The sequence below is a fragment of the Stomoxys calcitrans genome, chromosome 5 (assembly GCF_963082655.1).
Source record: "Stomoxys calcitrans chromosome 5, idStoCalc2.1, whole genome shotgun sequence".
Classification (NCBI taxonomy): Eukaryota; Metazoa; Arthropoda; class Insecta; order Diptera; family Muscidae; genus Stomoxys; species Stomoxys calcitrans.
The window spans coordinates 146,505,592-146,527,831 of record NC_081556.1 but is presented as its reverse complement, the minus strand read 5'-3'; the positions used below and the strand labels follow the sequence as shown (position 1 = coordinate 146,527,831).

The following is a 22,240-nucleotide window of genomic DNA, read 5'->3' as shown; positions in this document are numbered from 1 at the left end:
TTGACGTTGCAATCTTTTCAAATATTTTGGATTTGAAAAATTTTATTTCAATTTTCCCCCAAAACATGACGAGAAAAATAAATTAAATTGGTTTAACCCGCACTGTGTTGGCAATCATTGAAAAATTAAGCTCTGACTTTATGACCAAATGTCACCACTGATGTGTCAGTTCCTGCACCAAACAGCTACGACAATATTAAAAAAAGAGGTATTTTCGATTATGAAAAAATGTGGGGTAGCCCCCCCCCCCCCCCCAATAAAATCCGGGCTACGTCCCTGATTAGGGCTATATCAAGATATCGTCCGATACAGCCCATCTTTGCATTTAACCTGCTTATGGGCAAAAAAAAGAATCTGTGCAAAGTTTCACCTCAATATCTCTATCTGTAGCGTGATTTCAACAGACAGACGGACGGACATGGCAAGATCGTCTTAGATTTTTACGCTGATCAAGAATATATATACTTTATAGCGGCGGAAATGAATATTTCGATGTGTTGCAAATGAAATGACAAAATGAATATACCCCCATCCTGTGGTGGTAGGTATAATTATTGCCAAAAACCTTCTATCATATTCAAAATTATGCGAAATTTTTTAGTAAAACGTCTCCAGGCCACCCCATTTGTATCTCACAAAAGCTTTGGCCAATTCAACTTATCCAACTCTTTAAACTCCCTTCTCGGAATCTAATTGCTAATTTCTATATCTGTTTTGGTGCCTTGGCATACCATGCACCTTTTATCTGCAGTTGAATATGAGATGCTACGCTCTCTAGCTGTTGCACTTACCTTTGATCGTCCAGGATATTCCCCAAAGGAAGATGCTTCTGAGTTAGCTGTGGCTGTGGCTGTGGATGGTCTTGCAGATATTGTTGATTGTATTCCTGCCATTGCTCAGAGTCATGCACTGTTGGTTGTTGTTGCTTTTGTTGTTGCAGTATCCTTTCCACCATGGAGTACAGCATATGTTCGGAGGCAAGTAGTTCCTGTTGAAAACGTTCACGAAACAACAGCGGTGATGATGATGTCGATGAAAAATCATGAGGGAATTTGCCACCCGGCACATCACGTTTCTGGGGTGCTCCTGTGCCACGGTTATGGCTTTCAGCTGATGTGGAGTTTTGGCAATTTCTGTAACAGGACGGCGAGGAGGTGGATGAGGCAGAGGAGTCAAAGGCATTGCAGGAGGTTACATGCGAATAAAATAACACAGATAAGGTAGCCAAAGCTAAAGTCAATATACCAAGGCAAATGTAAACCGAACTCAGAGATGTTGTGGCAGAGCCAGACGAAGCAAGTTTTTCGCTGGACCTAGTTTGTGGCGGCAGGTGCGGGAGTTTATGGTGCTGGTGGGGTTGTTGCAGGGAGTCGTGTTGCTGGCTTTTGTTTTCTTTTGGAGCAACGTTTCTGGGTAAATTGCATTGGCAATTTTTGCATTTACATGTTGGCACAATATCTGCAGGATCATTTATTCTGGCTAAGTTTCTCGTTTGTGTTGAATATTCAGCAGCTTTTGTCGTCGTTGTTGTTTGCGGTGTTGTTGGCAACCTAGTCTTGCCATTGGCAACTTCGAACTTGAGCAAAGGTGCCTCTATCGCAGCCGATATCTGTCCCTGAGCCTGAGCCTGCACACCCATCTCCTTGGCATTGGCATGCATATCTGTTGGCCTGAAACGACTATAACCCTCCTCTGCTTCGGCGTCTTCCTCATCCTCTTCCTCGCTATGCACAGTGTCTTCTTCTTCATCGTTAGCTGTCCTTTGCCGAGTTCCGGTATCCTCAGTTTTTTTGCGTTTTTTACCGCTTTGTCTCATTTGATTTATGCCCACAAACATCTTTTCTCCTTAGTTTATGCTTGGTGTTTGAGTTTTTCCCTCTTTGTTTGCTCTTTATTTCCGATTACACGCAGGTGTGGGTACCTAAATGCTTGCTGAGGTGTCTGTGTCAGTGTGTGTGCGTTGGAGGCAAGAGCGCTTTCTTTGTTCAGGCTTTTGTAATCAACACATTAGTATGAAAGTTGTTTCCTTTGTTTCATTCCTCCTTTGCCAATGAAGCAATCAATTGGGGTTTTTTTTGAAATTTTATATTTTCCATAGAAGTGAAACAAAAACATATAAGGAAGATAGAAAATAGAAAGAAGACAACACAATCACTTTATTAAATGACTATATAATTTGTAAACGTTAGTGTTGGATTATTGATTGTTAGAGTTGGGCTATTGAACAAATTGAATGGTTGTGATAAATTGTTTGGTATAAAATACAAAGAAATTCATGAAATTTAAAAGTAATAAGAAAATTAAAAATTGACAATAAGAAAAAGCGTGCCAAGTTCGGACCGATCGAATCTTATATACCCTCCACCATGGATCGCTTTTGTCAAGTGTTTTGACCGATATCTCTTGGTTTGGCTTTTGGAGGCAAAAGTCCAATTGCAAGAAATATAACCGGGAGTTGGTTCATATGGGAGCTATATCGGATTATGAACAAATTTTAAACATACTTGGCACAGCTGTTGAAATTCAAAACAAATCAATTCCTGCAAAATGTCAACCAATTCTGTTAACAATAGCGCCCTCTAGAGGCTCAGGAAGTCTATACCCAAGATCGGTTTATATAGGATGTATATCAGGTTATGAACCGATTTAGACCATACTTGACACAAGTGTTGATGGTCGAAATAAAACACATGAAGCAAAAATTCAGCCAAATTGTATGATAATTGCGCCCTCTAGAGGCTCAGGAAGTCCAGATCCACGATCGGTTTATATAGGATGTATATCAGGTTATGAACTGATTTAGACCATACTTGACACAAGTGTTGATGGTCGAAATAAAACACTTGGTGCAAAATTTCAGCCAAATTGCATGATAATTGCGCCCTCTAGAGGCTCAGGAAGTCTATACCCAAGATCGGTTTATATAGGATGTATATAAGGTTATGAACTGATTTAGACCATACTTGACACAAGTGTTGATGGTCGAAATAAAACACCTGGTGCAAAATTTCAGCCAACTTCGATGATAATTGCGCCCTCTAAAGACTCATGAAGTCAAGATCCCACATCGATTTATAAGAAAACTACATCAAGTTATGAACCAATATGGACCATACTTTTAACAGTTGTTGATAGTCAAAATAAAACAATTGATGCAAAAATTCAGCTAAATAGTATGAGAAGTGCGCCCTCTAGCGTCTTAAGAAGCGAAGATCTGAGATCGACTTCTAAGGGAACTATATCAGGTTGTGAACGGATTTGAACCATACCTAACAAAGTTGTTGATGATCAAATCCAAATACCTCGTTCAAAATTTAAGCCAAATCAAATGAGAATTGCGCCCCTTAGTTGCTGATGGTCAAATCTAAATACCTCGTTCAAAATTTAGGCCAAATCAGATGAGAATTGCGCCCCCTAGAGCCTCAAGAATTCAAGATTCGAGATGGGTTTATGAAGGAGCTATATCAGGTTATACACCGATTTAAACCATACTGAACACAGTTTTTGGAAGTCAAAACAAACCAATTAATGCAAAATTTCAGCCAATTCAGTTAACAATTGCGCCCTCTAGAGGCTCAGGAAGTCCAAATTCAAGGTCGGTTTATGTAGGACGTATATCAAGTTATGAACCTATTTAGACCATACTTGACACAAGTGTTGATGATCAAAATGAAACACTTGGTGCAAAAACTCAGCCAAATTGTCAGCCAAGCCAATCAGCCAAGAGATATCGGCTTATATGGCAGATATACCTAAAGAAGTAAAAAGGCGTTAAGTTCGGCCGGGCCGAACTTTGGATACCCACCACCTCGGGAATATATGTAAACCACATTTCGTCAAACTCCAGCGAAAAATTCATACCTTATGCCCCATAGCAGCTATATCGAAATATGTTCCGATTAGGACAATAATTGCACCTTTTATGGACCCAAAGACTTAAATCAAGAGATCGGTCTATATGGCAGCTATAACCAAATGTTCATCGATCTAGACCGAATTGCATAAGTATATCGAGGGGCTTAACATAACTCACTGTCTCAAATTTCGGCGACATCAGAAAATAAATGCGCTTTTTATGGGCCCAAAGCCTTAAATCGAGATATCGTTCTAAATAGCAGCTATATTCAAATCTGAACCGATCTGGGCCAAATTGAAGAAGGATGTCGAAGGCCCTAAATTAACTCGCTGTTCCAAATTTTGGCTACATCGGACTATAAATGCACCTTTTATGGGCCCAAGACCCTAAATCGAGATATTGGTCTATATGGCAGCTATATACAAATCTGAACCGATCTGGGCCAAATTGAAGAAGAACATGACTCACTGTCAAAAATTCGGCGACATCGGACAATAATTGCGCCTTTTATCGGTCCAAAACCTTAAATCGAGAGATCGGTCTATATGGCAGCCATGTCCAAATCTGGGCCAAATTGAATAGGGATTTCGAAAGGCCTTAGACAACTCACCGTCCCAAATTTCAGCAAAATCGGATAACAAATGTGGCTTTTATGGGCCTAAGATCTTATTAGGCGGATCGGTCTATATAACAGCTATATCCAAATCTGGACCGATCTGGACCAAATTGAAGAAGGATGTGGGGGGGCCTAACGCAACTCACTGTCCCGAATTTCACCAAAATCGGATGCCAAAAAATGGCTTTTATAGGCCTAAGACCCTAAATCGGCGTATCGGTCTATATGGGGGCTATATCAAGATAAAGTCCGATATAGCCCATCTGCGAACTTAACCTCTTTATGGACAAAAAAAGAATCTGTACAAAGTTTCAGTTCAATATCTCAATTTTTAAAGACTGTAGCGTGATTTCAACAGACAGACGGACGGACATGGCTAGATTGTCTTAGATTTTTACTCTGATCAAGAATATATATACATTATTGGGTCGGAAATGGATATTTCGATGTGATGCAAACGAAAAAGCAAAACGAATATACCACCATCCTTCGGTGGGTGGCGTAAAATGGTAATGTAGACTCTGGACTCTGAATCACTTTCTGATTCGATTAAGCTATGTCCGTCTGTCTGCTCGTCTGTCTGTTCGTCTGTCTGTCCGTCTGTCTGTCTGTCCGTCTGTCTGTCCGTCTGTCTGTCCATCTGTCTGTCTGTCCGTCTGTCTGTCCGTCTGTCTGTCCATCTGTCTGTCTGTCTGTCCGTCTGTCTGTTCGTCTATCTGTTCGTCTGTCTGTCTGTCCGTCTGTCTGTTCGTCTATCTGTTCGTCTGTCTGTCTGTCCGTCTGTCTGTCCGTCTGTCTGTCCGTCTGTCTGTCCATCTGTCTGTCTGTCCGTCTGTCTGTCCGTCTGTCTGTCCATCTGTCTGTCTGTCTGTCCGTCTGTCTGTCTGTCCGTCTGTCAGTCCGTCTGTCTGTCTGTCTGTCCGTCTGTCTGTCTGTCCATCTGTCTGTCCGTCTGTCTGTCCATCTGTCTGTCCGTCTGTCTGTCCGTCTGTCTATCCGTCTGTCTGTCTGTCAATCCGTCTGTCTATTCGTCTGTCTATCCGTTTGTCTGTCTGTCCGCCTGTCTGTCCGTCAGTCTGTCTGTCTGTCTGTCCGTCTGTCCATGTTAATTTGTGTACAAACTACAGGTCACAGTTTTCATCCGATCGTCTTCAAATTTGGTACGGATATATTTTTCGGCCTAGAGACGAAGCCTATAGGAATTGGAAAAAATAGGTTCAGATTTGGATAAAGCTCCCATATATATGTTCGTCCGATTTGCAGTAATAATGCAATTAAATGGTCATTTCTTAAACGATTTTCTTGAAATTTGAGAGGAAGGCTTTTCTTATGACTCTCGACATTACTGGTGAATTTCGTAGAAATCGGCCCAGATTTAGATATAGCTGTCATATATGTATATCGCCCGATTTACACTTCTAGAGCCACTGCAAGCGCATTTATTTACCAGAATTGCCAAAATTTTGCACACTACGACGACTACCACCATCTCGGAGAAGTTTGCTCGAAAACGGTTTAGATTTGAATATAGCTCCCATATAAATGTTCGTCAGATTTTGAGAAATATTCCAATAAAGTGCCCATTTGTTAACCGAAATTTGGCTGGAAAGATTTCCTTTTGAATCTCGACATTTCATAGAAATCGGTCCAGATTTAGATATAGCTGTCATATATGTATCTCGCCCGATTTTCAATCCAAGAGCCACAGCAATCGCACTTTTTAACTAATCTTGCCAAAATTTTGCACAACGCTTTTCTCGACGACTACCACCATATCTGAGAAGTTTGCTTGAATTCGGTTCAGATTTAAATATAGCTCCCATATATATGTTCGTCAGATTTATAGTAATTTGCAAAAATGTTGCCATTTGTCAACCGTAGTTATTACAGTTTGAACATATTCGCTCGAAATTTGATAGGGATTGTTTAATAACCCATCTGGAAACATCCGCCGAAGTTCATCAAAATTGTTTCAGAATTCGATATAGGTCCCACATTGTATTTATAGGGTAGAAGTAGGGTATTATACAGTCGGCAACGCCCAACTTTTGCCCTTCCTTACTGATTGCTTGTAAATTCAATAGGAATTCCCTTTCCTAAAATTGCATTATCCCTAATTCCAATACCCCATATTTGAAAATAGTGTGTCAAGCTGTTCTTTAGTGAAAGTCTTAAAATTGCATTATCTATTTCTCCGAACGAGACAAACATACTTGACAAGGAATGCAACAAACAAAAAGGTGAGGGGATAAAAATATTCCTCCATAGCCCACAGTGTGTACCATAATAAAGTAAAAATCCCCATTTCACCAAAGACAGGAAAACGGAAAAGCTTTCTTGTAAATTCGGAAAATAGAACTACGAAAGACAAGGGAATACCAAAATTTCCAAGGCCCCAGCCACGTACATATGCTACGTTTCTACTTCCATTTTGGTTTTTGCTCTACCGCTCAATGCAAGGCCACCATCAACCATGAAATGAACCAAGATTTTGTGGCTGCAGGAAAAGATTTCCAGGAATAAAACCACAAATTTAAATAAAACTCTCGTAGCGTGTTATTTGGGTCTTGGGCCTCAAAGGAGGAATGTTAAGCGAAAGGGAAAGCTAAAACAAACGATTGCCACAAGCAACAAGTAAGTGAGTTTTTCGCAGTAAAAACCTGGCGTGAAATAATAGAACCATGGTTAATGGTTTGTGGTAGCACACACTCACAAATAAATCGCCAGGATTGGGTGCACCCCTAAGTGTATGAGTAATAAAACCACCCATACGCCTGGGTGTTCCAGAAAGCATTTGCGTCACTGTTGACTCACCATGCTAACAGCATTTTAATTGTTTGCCTCATGGATGGAAATTTTTACCATTACCACAAAATGATTTCTATTCACTGCTTTCACAATTTATGAAGTCAATCCAAAACATGGTTGACGTTGGTCGTCAACGTCCCGTTTAGGTACTTTTGTGGAAAAATGTGATGATTGCGTTTTATTGTAGACGCCTGCCGCTGCAATTTAGGGTAATTGAATTTCACCAACTCAACGCTTGATTGAGGGAATGTGTCACTATAATGTTTTGAAATATTTCGAATTTATATAACAAAGGGGAGAGCAAAGTAGAGAGAGAGAGAGAGAGAGAGTGATTGGTGGATCACTTGGTCACCGACGGTGGCACATAACGCATATAAATTCTGTGACAATGTGGTTTTTGTCAAAACCTTAATTAATGGCCGCAGCCCCTAACATCAGCACACACACACACATCAACCATCAATGCGGCCATCTAAATTGGCCATTAGTTATGAATGGTCATAAAATAAATACCCATCTACATGCATACATATGTGCGTGTCAAATATTCATATGTGGACAATGGCGGCAAGCAGGGGTGTATGTACGTGTGTTTGACATTTATTAAAAATATTGTAGAAAAATATCAAATGTGGATTATTCTTCTGAATTTGAATGCAAGGGATGAGTAATGGTTAGTAGTGTAGCTTCTATTTTAGACTGGGGTTAAATGTGCAAACGTCGCACAGTGGGATAGAATTGAAAAAATAAAACTAGCAAAAAATATGCCATTTGCAAACGGATAGAGGCAACTCTTTGAAATTTTAAATGGTTAAAGCTGAGGTGCTATCGGCCATGGTAGGGGTGTCTCTTGACACACCCCAAAAGTTGGGCACATCAGCATTTCGAAAAACTGTTCGGGCTGTTCCGAGTTTGCTGAAATTTGGGACAGTGAGTTGTGATGGGCCCTTCGACCCCTTTCTACAATATGGCCCAGATCGGTTCAGATATGGATATAGCAGCCATATAGACCGATCCGCCGACTTAGGGTCTTGGGCCCATAAAAGCCACATTTATTATCCGATTTTGCTGAAACTTGAGACAATGAGTTTTGTTAGACCATTCAACATCCTTCTTTAATTTGCCCCAGATCGGTCCGGATTTGGATATAGTTACCATATGGACCGATTTCTCGATTTAAGGTTTAAGGCACACAAAAGTCGCATTTATTGCCCGAAGTCACTGAAATTTGGAACAGTGAGTTGCGTTAGTCTCTTCGACATATTTCTGCAATTTTTTCTAGATCGATCGAGATTTGGATATAGCTGCCATATGGACCGATCCGCCGATTTAGGGTCTTAAGCCCATAAAAGCCACATTTGTTATCCGATTTTGCTAAAACTAGGGACAGTGAGTTGTAATAGGTCCTTCGACACTTTTCTTCAATATGGCCCAGATCGGTACAGATTTGGATATAGCTGCCATATACACTGATCCTCCGATTTAGGGTCTTAGGCCAATAAAAGCCGCAGTTATTATTCGATTTCGCCGAAATTTGGGTCAGTGAGTCGAGTTGGGGCCTTCGACATCCTTCTTCAATTTAGTCCAGATCTGTCCAGATTTGGATATTACTGTCATATACACCGATCCTCCGATTTAAGGTCTTAGGCCTAAAAAGCCACATTTATAATCCAAATTTGCTGAAATTTGGGACAATGAGTAGCGTTAGGTCCATCAACAACTTTCTTCAATTTGGCCCAGATCGGTTCAGATTTGAATATAGCTGCCATATAGACCGATCTCTCGATTTAAGGGTTTGGGCCCATAAAAAGCGCATTTATTGTCCGAGTTTGCTGAAATTTCGGACAGTGAGTTACGTTTTGCCCTTCGATATCCTTCTTCAATTTGGCTTAGATCGATCAAGATTTGCATATAGCCGCCATATAGAAAAATCTCTCGATTTAAGATTTCGGGCCCATAAAAGCCGCATTTATTGTCCGATGTCGCCGAAATTTGGAACAGTGAGTTGTTTTAAGCTCCTCGACATATTTTTGCAATTTACCTCAGTTCGGTTTAGATTTGAATATGACTGCCATATAGACTGATTTCTCGATTAAAGGTTTTGGGCTCATAAAAGGCCTATTTATTGTCCGATGTCCGACAACCAGCAAAAGTTAAAGCATCTAGGAACCGAACAATGATGATCGAGAGACCGGTTTACATGAGAGCTATATCAGGCTTTAAACTGATTTAGGCCGTATTTCGAGCAATTGTTGGAAGTCATAAAAGAAATTGAAATTAAATTACGGCTTGTAGGGGTTCAAGAAGTCAAATCGGAAGGTCGGTTTATACGGGAGCTATATCAGGTTATAGACCGATTTGAACCGTACTTGGCACAGTTGTTGAAAATAATAACAGAACAGTGAAAGCAAAGTTTTAGCCAAATTGCACAAAAATTGCGGCTTCCAGGGGCTCAGGAAGTAAAATCGTGAGATCAGTTTATATGGGCGCTATATCAGGTTTAAGACCGATTTGGACGGTAGTAAACACAGTTATTAGAAGTCATAATGCAACACCATGTAAAAATTTGAGCCAAATTGGAAAAAAGGCGGCTTCCAGGGGCTTAAGAAGTCAAATCGGGAAATCGGTTAATATTTGAGCTATTGGGTTGCCCAAAAAGTAATTGCGGGTTTTTTAAAAGAAAGTAAATGCATTTTTAATAAAACTTAGAGTGAACTTTAATCAAATACACTTTCTTTATACTTTTTTCTAAAGCAAGCTAAAAGTTACAGCTGATAACTGACAGAAGAAAGAATGCAATTACAGAGTCACAAGCTGTGAAAAAATTTGTCAACGCCGACTATATGAAAAATCCGCAATTACTTTTTGGGCAACCCAATATATCTAAATCTCATCCGATATGGCCCATTTGTAATACCCAATGACCTACATCAATATTAAATATCTGTGCAAAATTTCAAGCGGCTAGCTTTACGCGTTCGACTGCTATTGTGATTTCGACAGACGGAGGGACGGATGGAGGGACGGACATGGCTAGATCAACTTAGAATGTCGAGACGATCAAGAATATATATAGTTTATAGGGTTTTAGGTCAATATTTCGAGGTGTTACAAACGAAATGACTAGATTAGTATACCCCCATCTTATGGTGGTGGGTATAAAAAATATGTCATATGAAAATTGATAGCGGTAACTCTTTGATATATGAAATGATTGAAGCTGAGGTCTTACCAAAATCCTGTGCAAAATTTTAAGGCCCTAGGTGTTTTGGGTGTCTCTTCTTAACATAGCACTAAAGGTTGTCACCTTGGGATTTCCAAAAATTGTTCGTGCTGCCTAATTTTTATTTGTGGTTCGATTTTCAAAACTTTTTTTTGCTGGATAGTTCTTAAAAATTCCAACAAAAAAGTCTGCTTAAGGTATACAAAATTTCGACTGGTTACGGGGGTATTCAAAATTGTTTTTTTTTTGAAATTTTGGTAGGGAACAGCTTTCAGAAGACACCTTTTGCTGCTCTGATAGTCTTTGAGTCATGTGTTGTATACATTTCAATACACTTCCGCTTTTGTACGACATACTCTGTTATAAAGTCAGCGGACCTCTTTCCCAATATTGCGAATCTGTCCATTCATACAGGGCTGATTACATTTCTCGGGCTGATTGGACTGATTATCTTTCTCGAAGAGGACAACTGTCTTCGAAAGACTCCACTAGTATAGTGCTTGGACAATCTAAATTATTTTGGCCAAATCTTTTATGGATGGACAATTTTGACAAAATTTTCTGGAAATATAAAATTTCAACAAGAAACCTACTGCTGGCGCTTAACGATTTTGTTTTAAACTGCATTAAATTACAATAAATTTCAAAATCATTTATTTAATTTTTTTAGCCAACATCTGTCATTTTCCATCTCTTCTGAGACTATGGCAACTTCATAATTTAATTTTCTAATTTATGACGTAGCACAATATATTTGAGCATTTTCAATATCAGATATTATTTTATCTTAGCTATGAATGTGCTTCTGCCGCATGATAAATGCGAGCAAAGTCAAAAACTGGCGTTTCATAAATTGTTTTTTTTTTTTTTTAATTTTTCTGTTAAATTTATGCCCCAGCAGCAGCCATCTATGTTCTCAATCACAAGCAAATCTAGCCAGGGCTTTTCACCTCTCAATGAATTGTATGATAAAGCAAGAGAGGCCATGATATATAGAAGATATAAACTTTAAATAAAAAATTACAAAAAAAAATCATTATTAATATTCGAAAGAAACTCTCCCATTGATACAAAAAAAACGGCATAAAAATAAATCATAACACCAACGCAAAATCAACAACCCATGGGTATTTTTTACAATGAGCAACACAACCACTTTCCAATGTTTTTCCCATGAGCTTTATGAGAGGGGGAATAAAAAAACAAATTTATTTAAAGCAAATACAACTTGATGTACTGCAAATCAGCACAGTCCACTGAAGTCAATATCAATTTTGTAGATTTTTGTCCAAATGAATTTATTTCGAATTTTTTGTTTAACTCACATTTGTTGCTTCATTTAAATAAGTTATTGGCAAATAAATGAATGAGCAAAATAACAACAAAGTGTAAATTTTTTACGCATCACTACAAATAATGCAACAGATTTAATACTGTGAATACCATTCAAGAAGAATTTTAAAGCAAAACTTGGATATTTGGATGGATTAATCAAAGTAATCAAAGGCCGTATGAGAGCAACATCCAAATACAAACCGTTTTTATTGACTCCATGAACTCCCTGATCCAAATTTCACAGGTATTATCAAAGAAGAACCATATACGACACGGATGTCGAAAAGCCTTACATTAGTCACTGTGTCAAATTTCAGTGAAATCGGATTAATATGCCCCTTTTATTGGGGCAAGACTTTAAATCAAGAGATCGGTCTATGTGGCAGCTGTATCCAAATCTGGACCGATCTGGGCCAAATTGAAGAAAGATGTCGAAGGACCTAACACAACTTACTGTCCCAAATTTCAGCAAAATCGGGTAATAAATGCGGTTTTTATGGGACTAAGACCCTAAATCGGCGGATCGGTCTATATGGCAGCAATATGCAAATCTGGGCAGAACTGGGCCAAATTGCAGATATATGTCGACGGGCCTAACACAACTCACTGTCACAAATTTTGGCAAAATAGAATAATAAATACGCATTTTAAGGGCCCAAGACCTTCAATCGAGAGATCGGTCTATGTGGCAGCTGTATCCAAATCTGGACCGATCTGGGCCAAATTGAAGAAAGATGTCGAAGGACCTAACACAACTTACTGTCCCAAATTTCAGCAAAATCGGGTAATAAATGCGGTTTTTATGGGACTAAGACCCTAAATCGGCGGATCGGTCTATATGACAGCAATATGCAAATCTGGACCGATCTTTGCCAGATTGAAGGGAAAAATCTATGGGACAAAACTCACTTTCCCAAATTTCAGCAAAATCGGATAAAATGAGGCTTTTATGTTGGGACAGTGGGTTGTGTTAGGCCCTTCGACATTTTTTCTGCTACTTGAACCAAATCGGTCCAGATTTGGATATAGCTGCCATATAGACCGATATCTCGATTTAAAGTCTTGGTCCCATAAAAGGCGCATTTATAATCCGATTTCACTGAAATTTGACACTGTGACTTATGTTAGGCTTTTCGACATCAGTGTCATATATGGATCAGATCGGTTTGGTGTTTGGATATAGCTGCCAAAAAGACCAACAATTGAACAATGACTTGGGCTTTTTAGAACTTGGTCCAAATCGGAATATATTGGGTTGCCCAAAAAGTAATTGCGGATTTTTCATATAGTCGGCGTTGACAAATTTTTTCACAGCTTGTGACTCTGTAATTGCATTCTTTGTTCTGTCAGTTATCAGCTGTTACTTTTAGCTTGCTTTAGAAAAAAAGTGTAAAAAAAGTATACTTGATTAAAGTTCATTCTAAGTTTTATTAAAAATGCATTTACTTTCTTTTAAAAAATCCGCAATTACTTTTTGGGCAACCCAATATTTCGATATAGCTGCTATGGGGCATAAGTTATGCATTTTTCACCGGATTTTGGTTTATATATATACCCGAGGTGTTGTGTATCCAAAGTTCGACCCGGACCAACTTCACGCCATTTTACTTGTTTTTCAATCGTATATTTAGGTACTTTATTTACTAATTGAGCTAAAGCGCTCAATATTGGCATTCATTCATACCTTGACAATATATATTGGGCGGCTTAATGAGTTTTCCGACGCATTGTTATTCTTGTTTCTATTTGGTACCTTTTTTTTACAGAAGGGGATATATTTCTGAAATTTTATACGCAGTTGATGCAAAACCTCATAATTTTATGAAATGAGTGACTACCTTGGTCACTCAGATGGCATACACAATATTTTTTTGCGCATTTTTTGGTAAAATGTCCTCTCTGGGCCAATGTTTTGTTTTTTTTTGCTGTCCCTTTTGCCAGCCTGGCAAAAACCTCTCGCACTATACCAAAAATTTATAGCCCACAAGTGCCATAGATTTGCGAAATGTTTGCTTTCTGCTTTTCGCTTAAGTTTTGTTTCATTTTTTAGTTAGTTTTTGTTGTTGTTTTTTTTTTTGTTTTGAATGCATACAATGTTGCAGCATAGCATAGCAGCGTCAATGACACCAAAAGGGAAGCTCAGCTTGATGCTGGGCGTTTTGGTATGCCTTAGTTGGTGGGTCAGTTTTTCTTTTTCACAGTTCTTTGATTAATATTCATAAGGATGGATAAAAATTTCCAAATACACAGACACACTCACACTCACACAAAGTTCAATAAAACACGCTCAGTGGCCTGTGCCCGTGGAGTCTGTGTGTGTGGCCTTCTGCTGGAGTGCAGTGTATGTGTGTGTGTGTGTAAGTCTATCAGTCTGAGTCTGGGTCGGTTGCCAATATTTAGTGATTTATGTGGCTGTGCTTCATTATGGAAAATTGAAAATAAACAATCATGAGTTTGTGCCAGAGTGAATGGCAAAATTTCTATGTTCCTTCCACTACCATTCCAGTTAATGCTAATCATTTTCCATACTCATTCATAATTGGCCCTTCATAGAATTATGTAGAGAATATGCAATGAGAAATGGGGCAAATTGAGTTTCGAAATGATTGATTATGAGATCTATAGATATTTGGGTTTATCCTTGGAATGAAAAAAATATTTTGTTGGTGAACAAAATGAACTTAATGAGATATGAGTGTTATGGAATACGACTTTGAAAGGGGTATTTCCATTGCAAAGATGTAAGTTGCAATAGCAAAAATTGGTTTCTTGACAACAACAATTTATGCTTTTGATGTTTTTACTTTTGCAACACAGTAGAAGCAATGCTTAGTATATCGTTATAGCTAATGATCCGAATATGATGAGGTAATGATTAATGTTTAACCTATTGCCATAGCCGAGCTTGAGCACATTAATTGTTGTCCATCTTAATGTGAAGGGTGCTGAACAACTCAAGTCTGTTTTTTTTACACATAAACTACCAAACAACTGAAACTGAAGGTAGGACAAGCTGGGTTAGCTTTCATAACCCTTCATCAGCTCAAATTAAGACACACAATTATCAGAAAGATAACAGAAATATCATTGGGGCCTAACCCCCATGAATTTTAATTGACATATTTTTCTATAAGCTCTCTGAATTGAGCTACAATTCTCTAGGGATGGATTTATGTGACGGATATAGCAATTTATTGACCTATCTGGGTGATATTTGGTATGAGAGAGAGAGAGAGAGAGATAGAGATTAGGGGGACTAAGTGCCTTCCATGAGCTCGAGAAGTAAAATCCGGAGATCGATTTGTATTGGAGATTTATTGGGTTGCCCAAAAAGTAATTGCGGATTTTTTAAAAGAAAGTAAATGCATTTTTAATAAAACTTAGAATGAACTTTAATCAAGTATACTTTTTTTACACTTTTTTTCTAAAGCAAGCTAAAAGTAACAGCTGATAACTGACAGAAGAAAGAATGCAATTACAGAGTCACAAGCTGTGAAAAAATTTGTCAACGCGAACTGTATGAAAAATCCGCAATTACTTTTTGGGCAACCCAATATATCTATCTATCTTGATGGGCTATGGTGCGAGTGTAGACAGACATAAGCACCAGCATGCGTACATAACTTCAGCCAAATCGAATAAAACTTGAGACTTAAAGGGGCTCAAAAGTCAAATCGGCAGATCGCTCTATATGACGGCCATATATTGTATAAAAATTATCTCATCTGAACCATATTTGGGTCGGATGTCTGCAAATCGGATAATAAATACAGCTTTTATAAGCTCTAGATCCTTCATCGACAGATCGGTCTATATAAGAGCTATATCCAAATATGGTCCATTTGGACCCGTTTAAAAGCTTGACCTGCTTGCAGCAAAAACACGTATATGTGCTAAATTTCAGTCCAATATCTCAATTTTTGAATGCTGCAGAGTGATAACAACAGACGGACGGACAGACACAGGTACATTGATAAATCGACTTAGAATTTTACTACGATCCGATATATTGGGTTGCCCAAAAAGTAATTGCGGATTTTTTATATAGTCGGCGTTGACAAATTTTTTCACAGCTTGTGACTCTGTAATTACAGATGGACGGACAGACACAGGTACATTGATAAATCGACTTAGAATTTTACTACGATTCGATATATTGGGTTGCCCAAAAAGTAATTGCGGATTTTTTATATAGTCGGCGTTGACAAATTTTTTCACAGCTTGTGACTCTGTAATTGCATTCTTTCTTCTGTCAGTTACAGTTAGCTGTTACTTTTAGCTTGCTTTAGAAAAAAAGTGTAAAAAAAGTATATTTGATTAAAGTTCATTCTAAGTTTTATTAAAAATGCATTTAGTTTCTTTTAAAAAAATCCGCAATTACTTTTTGGGCAACCCAATATATATACGTTGTAGGGTCAGACATGGATATTCCGATGTAGGGTCAGAAATGAATATTTCGGAATGCCTAACAAAATATAACCCCTATACTATGGTGGTGGGTATAAAAATAACAATCCCAAGACTAGTTTTCGACTTATAATAGTTGAAATCGAACCATGATACCTTAAAATGTGTTTTTATACCCACCACCGAAGGATGGGGGTATTTTCGTTTTGTCGTTTCCGTTTGCAATACATCAATATATCAATTTCCGACCCCATAAAGTGTATATATTCTTGATCAGCGTAAAAATCGAAAACGATGTAGCCATTTCCGTCTGTCTGTCCATCTGTCTGTTGAAATCACGCAAAAAATAGAGATATTCAGCTGAAACTTTGCACAGATTCTTCTTTTGTCCATAAGCAGGTTAAGATCGAAGATGGGCTATATCGGACCATATCTTGATATAGCCCCCATACAGACCGATCGGCCGATTTAGGGTCTTAGACCCATAAAAGCCACATTTATTATCCGGTTTTTGGTGAAATTTGGGGCAGTGAGTTGTGTAAAGCCACTCGTCATATCTCTTCAATTTGGCCCAGATCGGTGCAGATTTGGATATAGCTGTCATATAGACCGATCCGCCGACAGGCCCATAAAAGGCGCATTTATTGTTTAATGTCGCCGAAATTTGTGACAGAGAGTTGTGTTAGGAACTTCAACATCCTTCTTCAATTTAGCTCAGATCGGCCCAGATTTAGATATAGCTGCCATATAGACCGATCTCTCGATTAAGGTTTTGGGCCCCTAAATGGCGCATTTATTGTTCGATGTCACCGAAATTTGGGACAGTGAGTTGTGTTAGGCTCTTCGACTTCCTTCTTCAATTTAGGTTATATCGGTTCAGATTTGGATATAGCTGCCATATAGACCGATCTCTCGATTAAGGTTTCGGGCCCCTAAATGGCGAATTTATTGTTCGATGTCGCCGAAATTTGGGACAGTCAGTTAAGTTAAGCCCCTCGACATACTTCAGCAATATGGCACAGATCGGTCCAGATTTGGACATAAACGTCATATAGACTGATCTCTCGATTCCAGGTTTTGGGCCCATAAAAGGTGCATTTAGTGTCCCATGTCGCCGAAATTTGGGACAGTGAGTTGTGTTAGGCCCTTCGACATCCTTATTCAATTTGGCCCAGATCGGTCCAGATGTGCATATAGACCGATCTCTTGATTTAAGGTTTTGGGCTCATAAAAGGCGCATTTATTATCCGATGTCGCCGAAACTTGAAACAAAAGCAATGTTAGTTCCCTCGACATCCTTCTTCAATTTGGCCCAGATCGGTCCAGATTTGGATGTAGCTGCCATATAGACCGATCTCTTGATTCAAGGTTTTGGGCCCATAAAGGCGCATTTATTGTCCGATTTCAACTAAATTTGGGACAGTGAGTTGTGTTAGGCCCTTGGATATCCTCCGTCCTTTTGGCCTAAATCGGTCCAGATTTGGATAAAGCTGCCATAAAGACCAATCTCCCGATTTAAGGTTTTCGGCCCATAAAAGGCGCAATTATTATTTGGGACGGGCCACCGTAGCGCAGAGATTAGCATGTCCGCCTACGACGCTGAACGCCTGGGTTCCAATCGACAGATCGATCTATATGGTAGCTATATCTAAATATAGTCCGATCTGAACCATATTTGGGTCAGATGTCGGGAGGCCTAAGACTACTCACTGTTTCAAATTTCAGCAAAATCGGATTAAAAATAAAGTTTTATGGGCATTAGACCATTTATCAGCAAATCGGTCTATATAGCAGCTACATTCAAATATGGTCCGATTTGGCCCGTTCAAGAACTTAACCATCGTGCATCAAAAAGATGTATCTATGCCAAATTTCAGCTCAGTATCTCAATTGTTGAAGGCTCTAGTGTGATTACAATAGATGGACGGGCAGACGGACACACACACAGACATCGTTAAATCGTCTTAGAATTTTACGACAATCCGAAATATATATACTTTGTAAGGTCGGAAATTGATATTTCGATGTGTTGCAAACGGAATGACTAAATGAATATACCCCCTATCCTATGGTGGTGGGTATAAAAATGTTTCTGAAATTATTTTGTATAGAGCAAATTTAATTAAAATTTTTTCTTCAGACAAAATCATTTTGGGTGGGGGGAGCTTGGGCCCACCCATGGCTACGCCCCTGATGGGAGCTGTATCTTAATCTGAATCGATTTTGATGAAATCTTGCACATATGTTAAGATCAGTAACAAAACAATTCGTGCCAAATTTTATGCAGACCGGTTGAAAATTGTTGCTACTACGGCTATCCCCCTCTGACTACGTCCCTGATGGGAGCTGTATCTTAATCTGAATCGATTTTGATGAAATCTTGCACACATGTTAAGATCAGTAACAAAACAATTCGTGCCAAATTTTATGCAGACCGGTTGAAAATTGTTGCTACTACGGCTAGCCCCCCCTGACTACGTCCCTGATGGGAGCTGTATCTTAACCGGAACCGATTTTGATGAAATCTTGCACATATGTTAAGATCAGTAAAAAAACAATTCGTGCCAAATTTTGTGCAGATCGGTTGAAAATTGTTGCTACTACGGCTAGCCCCCTCTGACTACGTCCCTGATGGGAGCTGTATCTTAATCTGAATCGATTTTGATGAAATCTTGCACATATGGTAAGATCAGTAAAAAAAACAATTCGTGTCAAATTTTGTGCAGACCGGTTGAAAATTGTTGCTACTACGGCTATCCCCCTCTGACTACGTCCCTGATGTGCATAACTTCGTGATGATTGGACAAAAAATACACCTGGACAGACGGGCATGGCTTAATCGAATCAATGGGTCTAGCTCTTCTCCTCCACAGCGTTGCAAACAAATTCACAAACTTATAATACCCTGTACCACAGTGGTGGTGTAGGTTATAATGAGTAAAATAATGTTAAGGTAAGGAACTAATATTCTAATGAATCTTGGGTGAATGTTCTCAAGACCAATAGCATTTGACTTGACTGATCTAAGGCTATGTAAAACTTGGTGGTGCGATACACATCACAATTCAAAACTACAATCAACATTTGAGCTTGCAGTTACTACACCCAAGGCTAACAGTAAGTTTTCTTTTTGTTCCCTTCTTCGGAAAATCAAATTCATCAAAAGTTTATATGTCAATATATGCACGTGGCCACTAAAGTTAACATCACAATTGGCCTTTAGACCATTTCTTTGCCTAAGAAAACATTTTTTCAAAATTTTTTTCTTGCAGAATAAAAATTATGTGTAAATATTTACTTGTAAATAGGGAACTTATTGCCCAATATTTGGTTTCTTTCTTTTTGTTTTTTACCGGCTCACTTCTGCATTTAACACTCTCTGACACTATGGTGTTAAGACAAAATATCAACATGGCCCATAAAATGAAAAAAATAAATAAATTATTTAAATCAAGATGTGGGTAACTGTGTATCACAATCATCATGGGGCATGGCGTAAGCACGAAATTAAATGAAGGCTCTAATTAAATGTTTAACAAACAGACGGAAATTATCGTTCTCAAGTTGTATACCTTGCTGGTTTATTTCACTCTTTTGAATTTCTTTGCTATGGATATGTGAAAAATTATTTAATAGCTGCTGTTATTTTCTTGGTTATTGCTTTGTTAATGAGGCATTTAAATAAATCTCTATTTTTTTCAGTAACTTATTTGGTTTTCTTATTTATTTTGCTCTCAATTTGGTTTAATTTAGTTGTTGAAATTCTTTTTTATCTCCCACTGTGATGCGTTAAGGTTAAAAGATTATTCATAGACAGCGGGGGAGGGCATTGTTTGTATTTTGTTTTTCACTACACTTCACTTTATCACTTCACACCTTATATATATTCCATATTCCAAAAATTTCCTTTGCTTTTCTTTGCATTCAATTTAATAATACTCTGTGGGGGGAGGGAGGAGTTTATTTTTAATTTTTCACATTAATTCAATAACTCCCACCCATTGCTTTAGCTCTCTCACTGCGGCTCTCTCAGTAGGTCTTACATTTCTTAATGAGCTCCATAATATTTCAATAAGACGATGGGTGCTGGGGTGTTTGGGGGGAGGTGTGTGCGTGTGAGTATATGTTTTGTTTAGAATACCGGCACTTGTTCACTTGTTTTTGTTGGCATAAAATTACGCGAGTTCTGTTTTCGTTGTTGTTGTTGTTGTTATTTTTTAATTGTTTGCCCTAAGCCCCTCAGCGTCGATTGATGCTTTAGTTGATACAATTACACTTAATGGTTGTTGTTTTTGTTTGTCTTCCTCTTCTTCCTGTTCGTAATGATGCTGTTGCATTTGTTTACATTCACGAGTTAAAGCCAGTGACGACGATGACGATGACGACGACGACGACGCCGGCAGCATGGGCGCTGCTGCTGTTGATGATTTACAATTCAATAAAAACACCACAACAGAGAAATCAAAGAAATGTGTGGCCGTAGCAGAGATGGCTGCTGTCAGACGTTCGACATTTATCCAGTGTGGCACATTCATATACAAACACATAATGCTAGGCTCAGGCGTTGTAGATATCGAAATGGTTGGGTGTTAAGGGGTTTAAATTGTGTGTTTGCTTTTATTTCTTTCAAATAAAACTCATGTTAAACTATCAAAAAAAAATCACTTTAATTTTCTTTTCTCACATAGGCTACTTTATTTTAAACATTTTATGAGAATATCTGAGGCCCATTACAAATCACATGATATTTTTCAATAGAAAAAAGGTTTCGATTTTAAAGACTTTTTCATTGGGGTTTTTTTTTTTTTCATACACAAAACCTTATCATTTTCTTTTGTATTTGATTTTCTTCATTTCTTATAATAAACTAAGTTAGTGGGTTAGTAATGTGTTTAGATATTACTTTTTTATAAATTTGTTTCATTTCTCTGATTAGTAAGCTTTGTAAATATTTCTGGGTGTGATAAAATTACGGTATTTTACGTTTTCGTTGCCGATGTTAAACAAACACTTCGAAACAGCCGCAAGGGGGGGGGGGGGCTGTATTAACCGCACGATAGCAAAATTTCAACTGACTGAAAATGTTCCCTTGTCTAGGGTATTTATAACATTTTCAGATAACAGCGCTGGCATACAAATAAAAGAGTTCACACTCTTTTGCTAAAAATCTCTTAACTCTCTCTTACAAAATGTTAGAATTTTCATAGTTTTTGGTCTCTTTGGTTAACGGTCTAAATTTGTATTTATCTTCATATAAGGTAAATATAATGGAAAATCCTTATGCTTAACCCCGTTTAAATAAATTTAGCCGGCTTTTTATTTTGCTCTTAACTTTTTGCCGTTGTTTTATTCTCACAAGCACACACAAAACAAACGTTTAATCTCATCTTTTGTTTTTGATTTTTTTTCCATTTTCCCTCCATAGACCGGAAGTTCTCAAAGGATATTTAATTTCCTTTTTGCAAACCGTTTTTCCTGCCTTGACTTTGATCTGGCTTAAAAACTTTCCACAATATTTGTATCCTGCCTCTTGCATTGTATTTTTAATGAAAAAAAAAACAGCACATTGCAATAAAATCCTTTTTATCCTTGCGGACAAAGCAAAGCGAGCTGAGAAGAACTGAGAAAAAACAAAAATAATTAAAACCTTTATAACTTTGTTTATTCCTCTTCAACATTTTATTCTTTGAAAAACTAATGACCATGTTTATGATGAACAAAAGGCTTAAAGGTACTTAGTCACAAATGCTTGGGAAAATGTAATGCGAAAATATTCGATTACGGTTGGTTAAGTAAATGCCAGGCAAAAAGTGTAAAGCAAACTGAACACTTTTACTTTCTTTTAAAAAATCCGCAATTACTTTTTGGGCAACCATATTTTATTATACCCACCACCATGGGATGGGGGTATACTAATTTAGTCATTCCTTTTATAACACTTCAAAATATTCGTCTAAGGCCCCATAAAGTATATATATTCCTGATCGTCCCGACG

General features: G+C 38.1%; 1 protein-coding gene across 3 annotated transcripts in view; it reads right to left on the bottom strand.

Moving 5' to 3' along the window:
• LOC106082655 (uncharacterized) overlaps nucleotides 1-21,273 on the bottom strand; it is a 72,033-nt gene extending 50,760 nt beyond the window's left edge. Inside the window, exons 1-2 of one of the 3 annotated variants that reach the window (XM_013245301.2) lie at nucleotides 19,818-21,273; nucleotides 792-2,042 (exon numbers count right to left, since the gene is read on the bottom strand). In XM_013245301.2, the coding sequence (XP_013100755.2) occupies nucleotides 792-1,837 (1,046 nt within the window). In that variant the 5' untranslated portion in view covers nucleotides 1,838-2,042; nucleotides 19,818-21,273. Of the gene's footprint in view, nucleotides 1-791; nucleotides 2,072-19,817 lie in introns of those variants that run through there. The other 2 variants (XM_013245304.2, XM_013245300.2) reach the window with 2 other exon arrangements.
• Nucleotides 21,274-22,240: the final 967 nt, after the last annotated feature.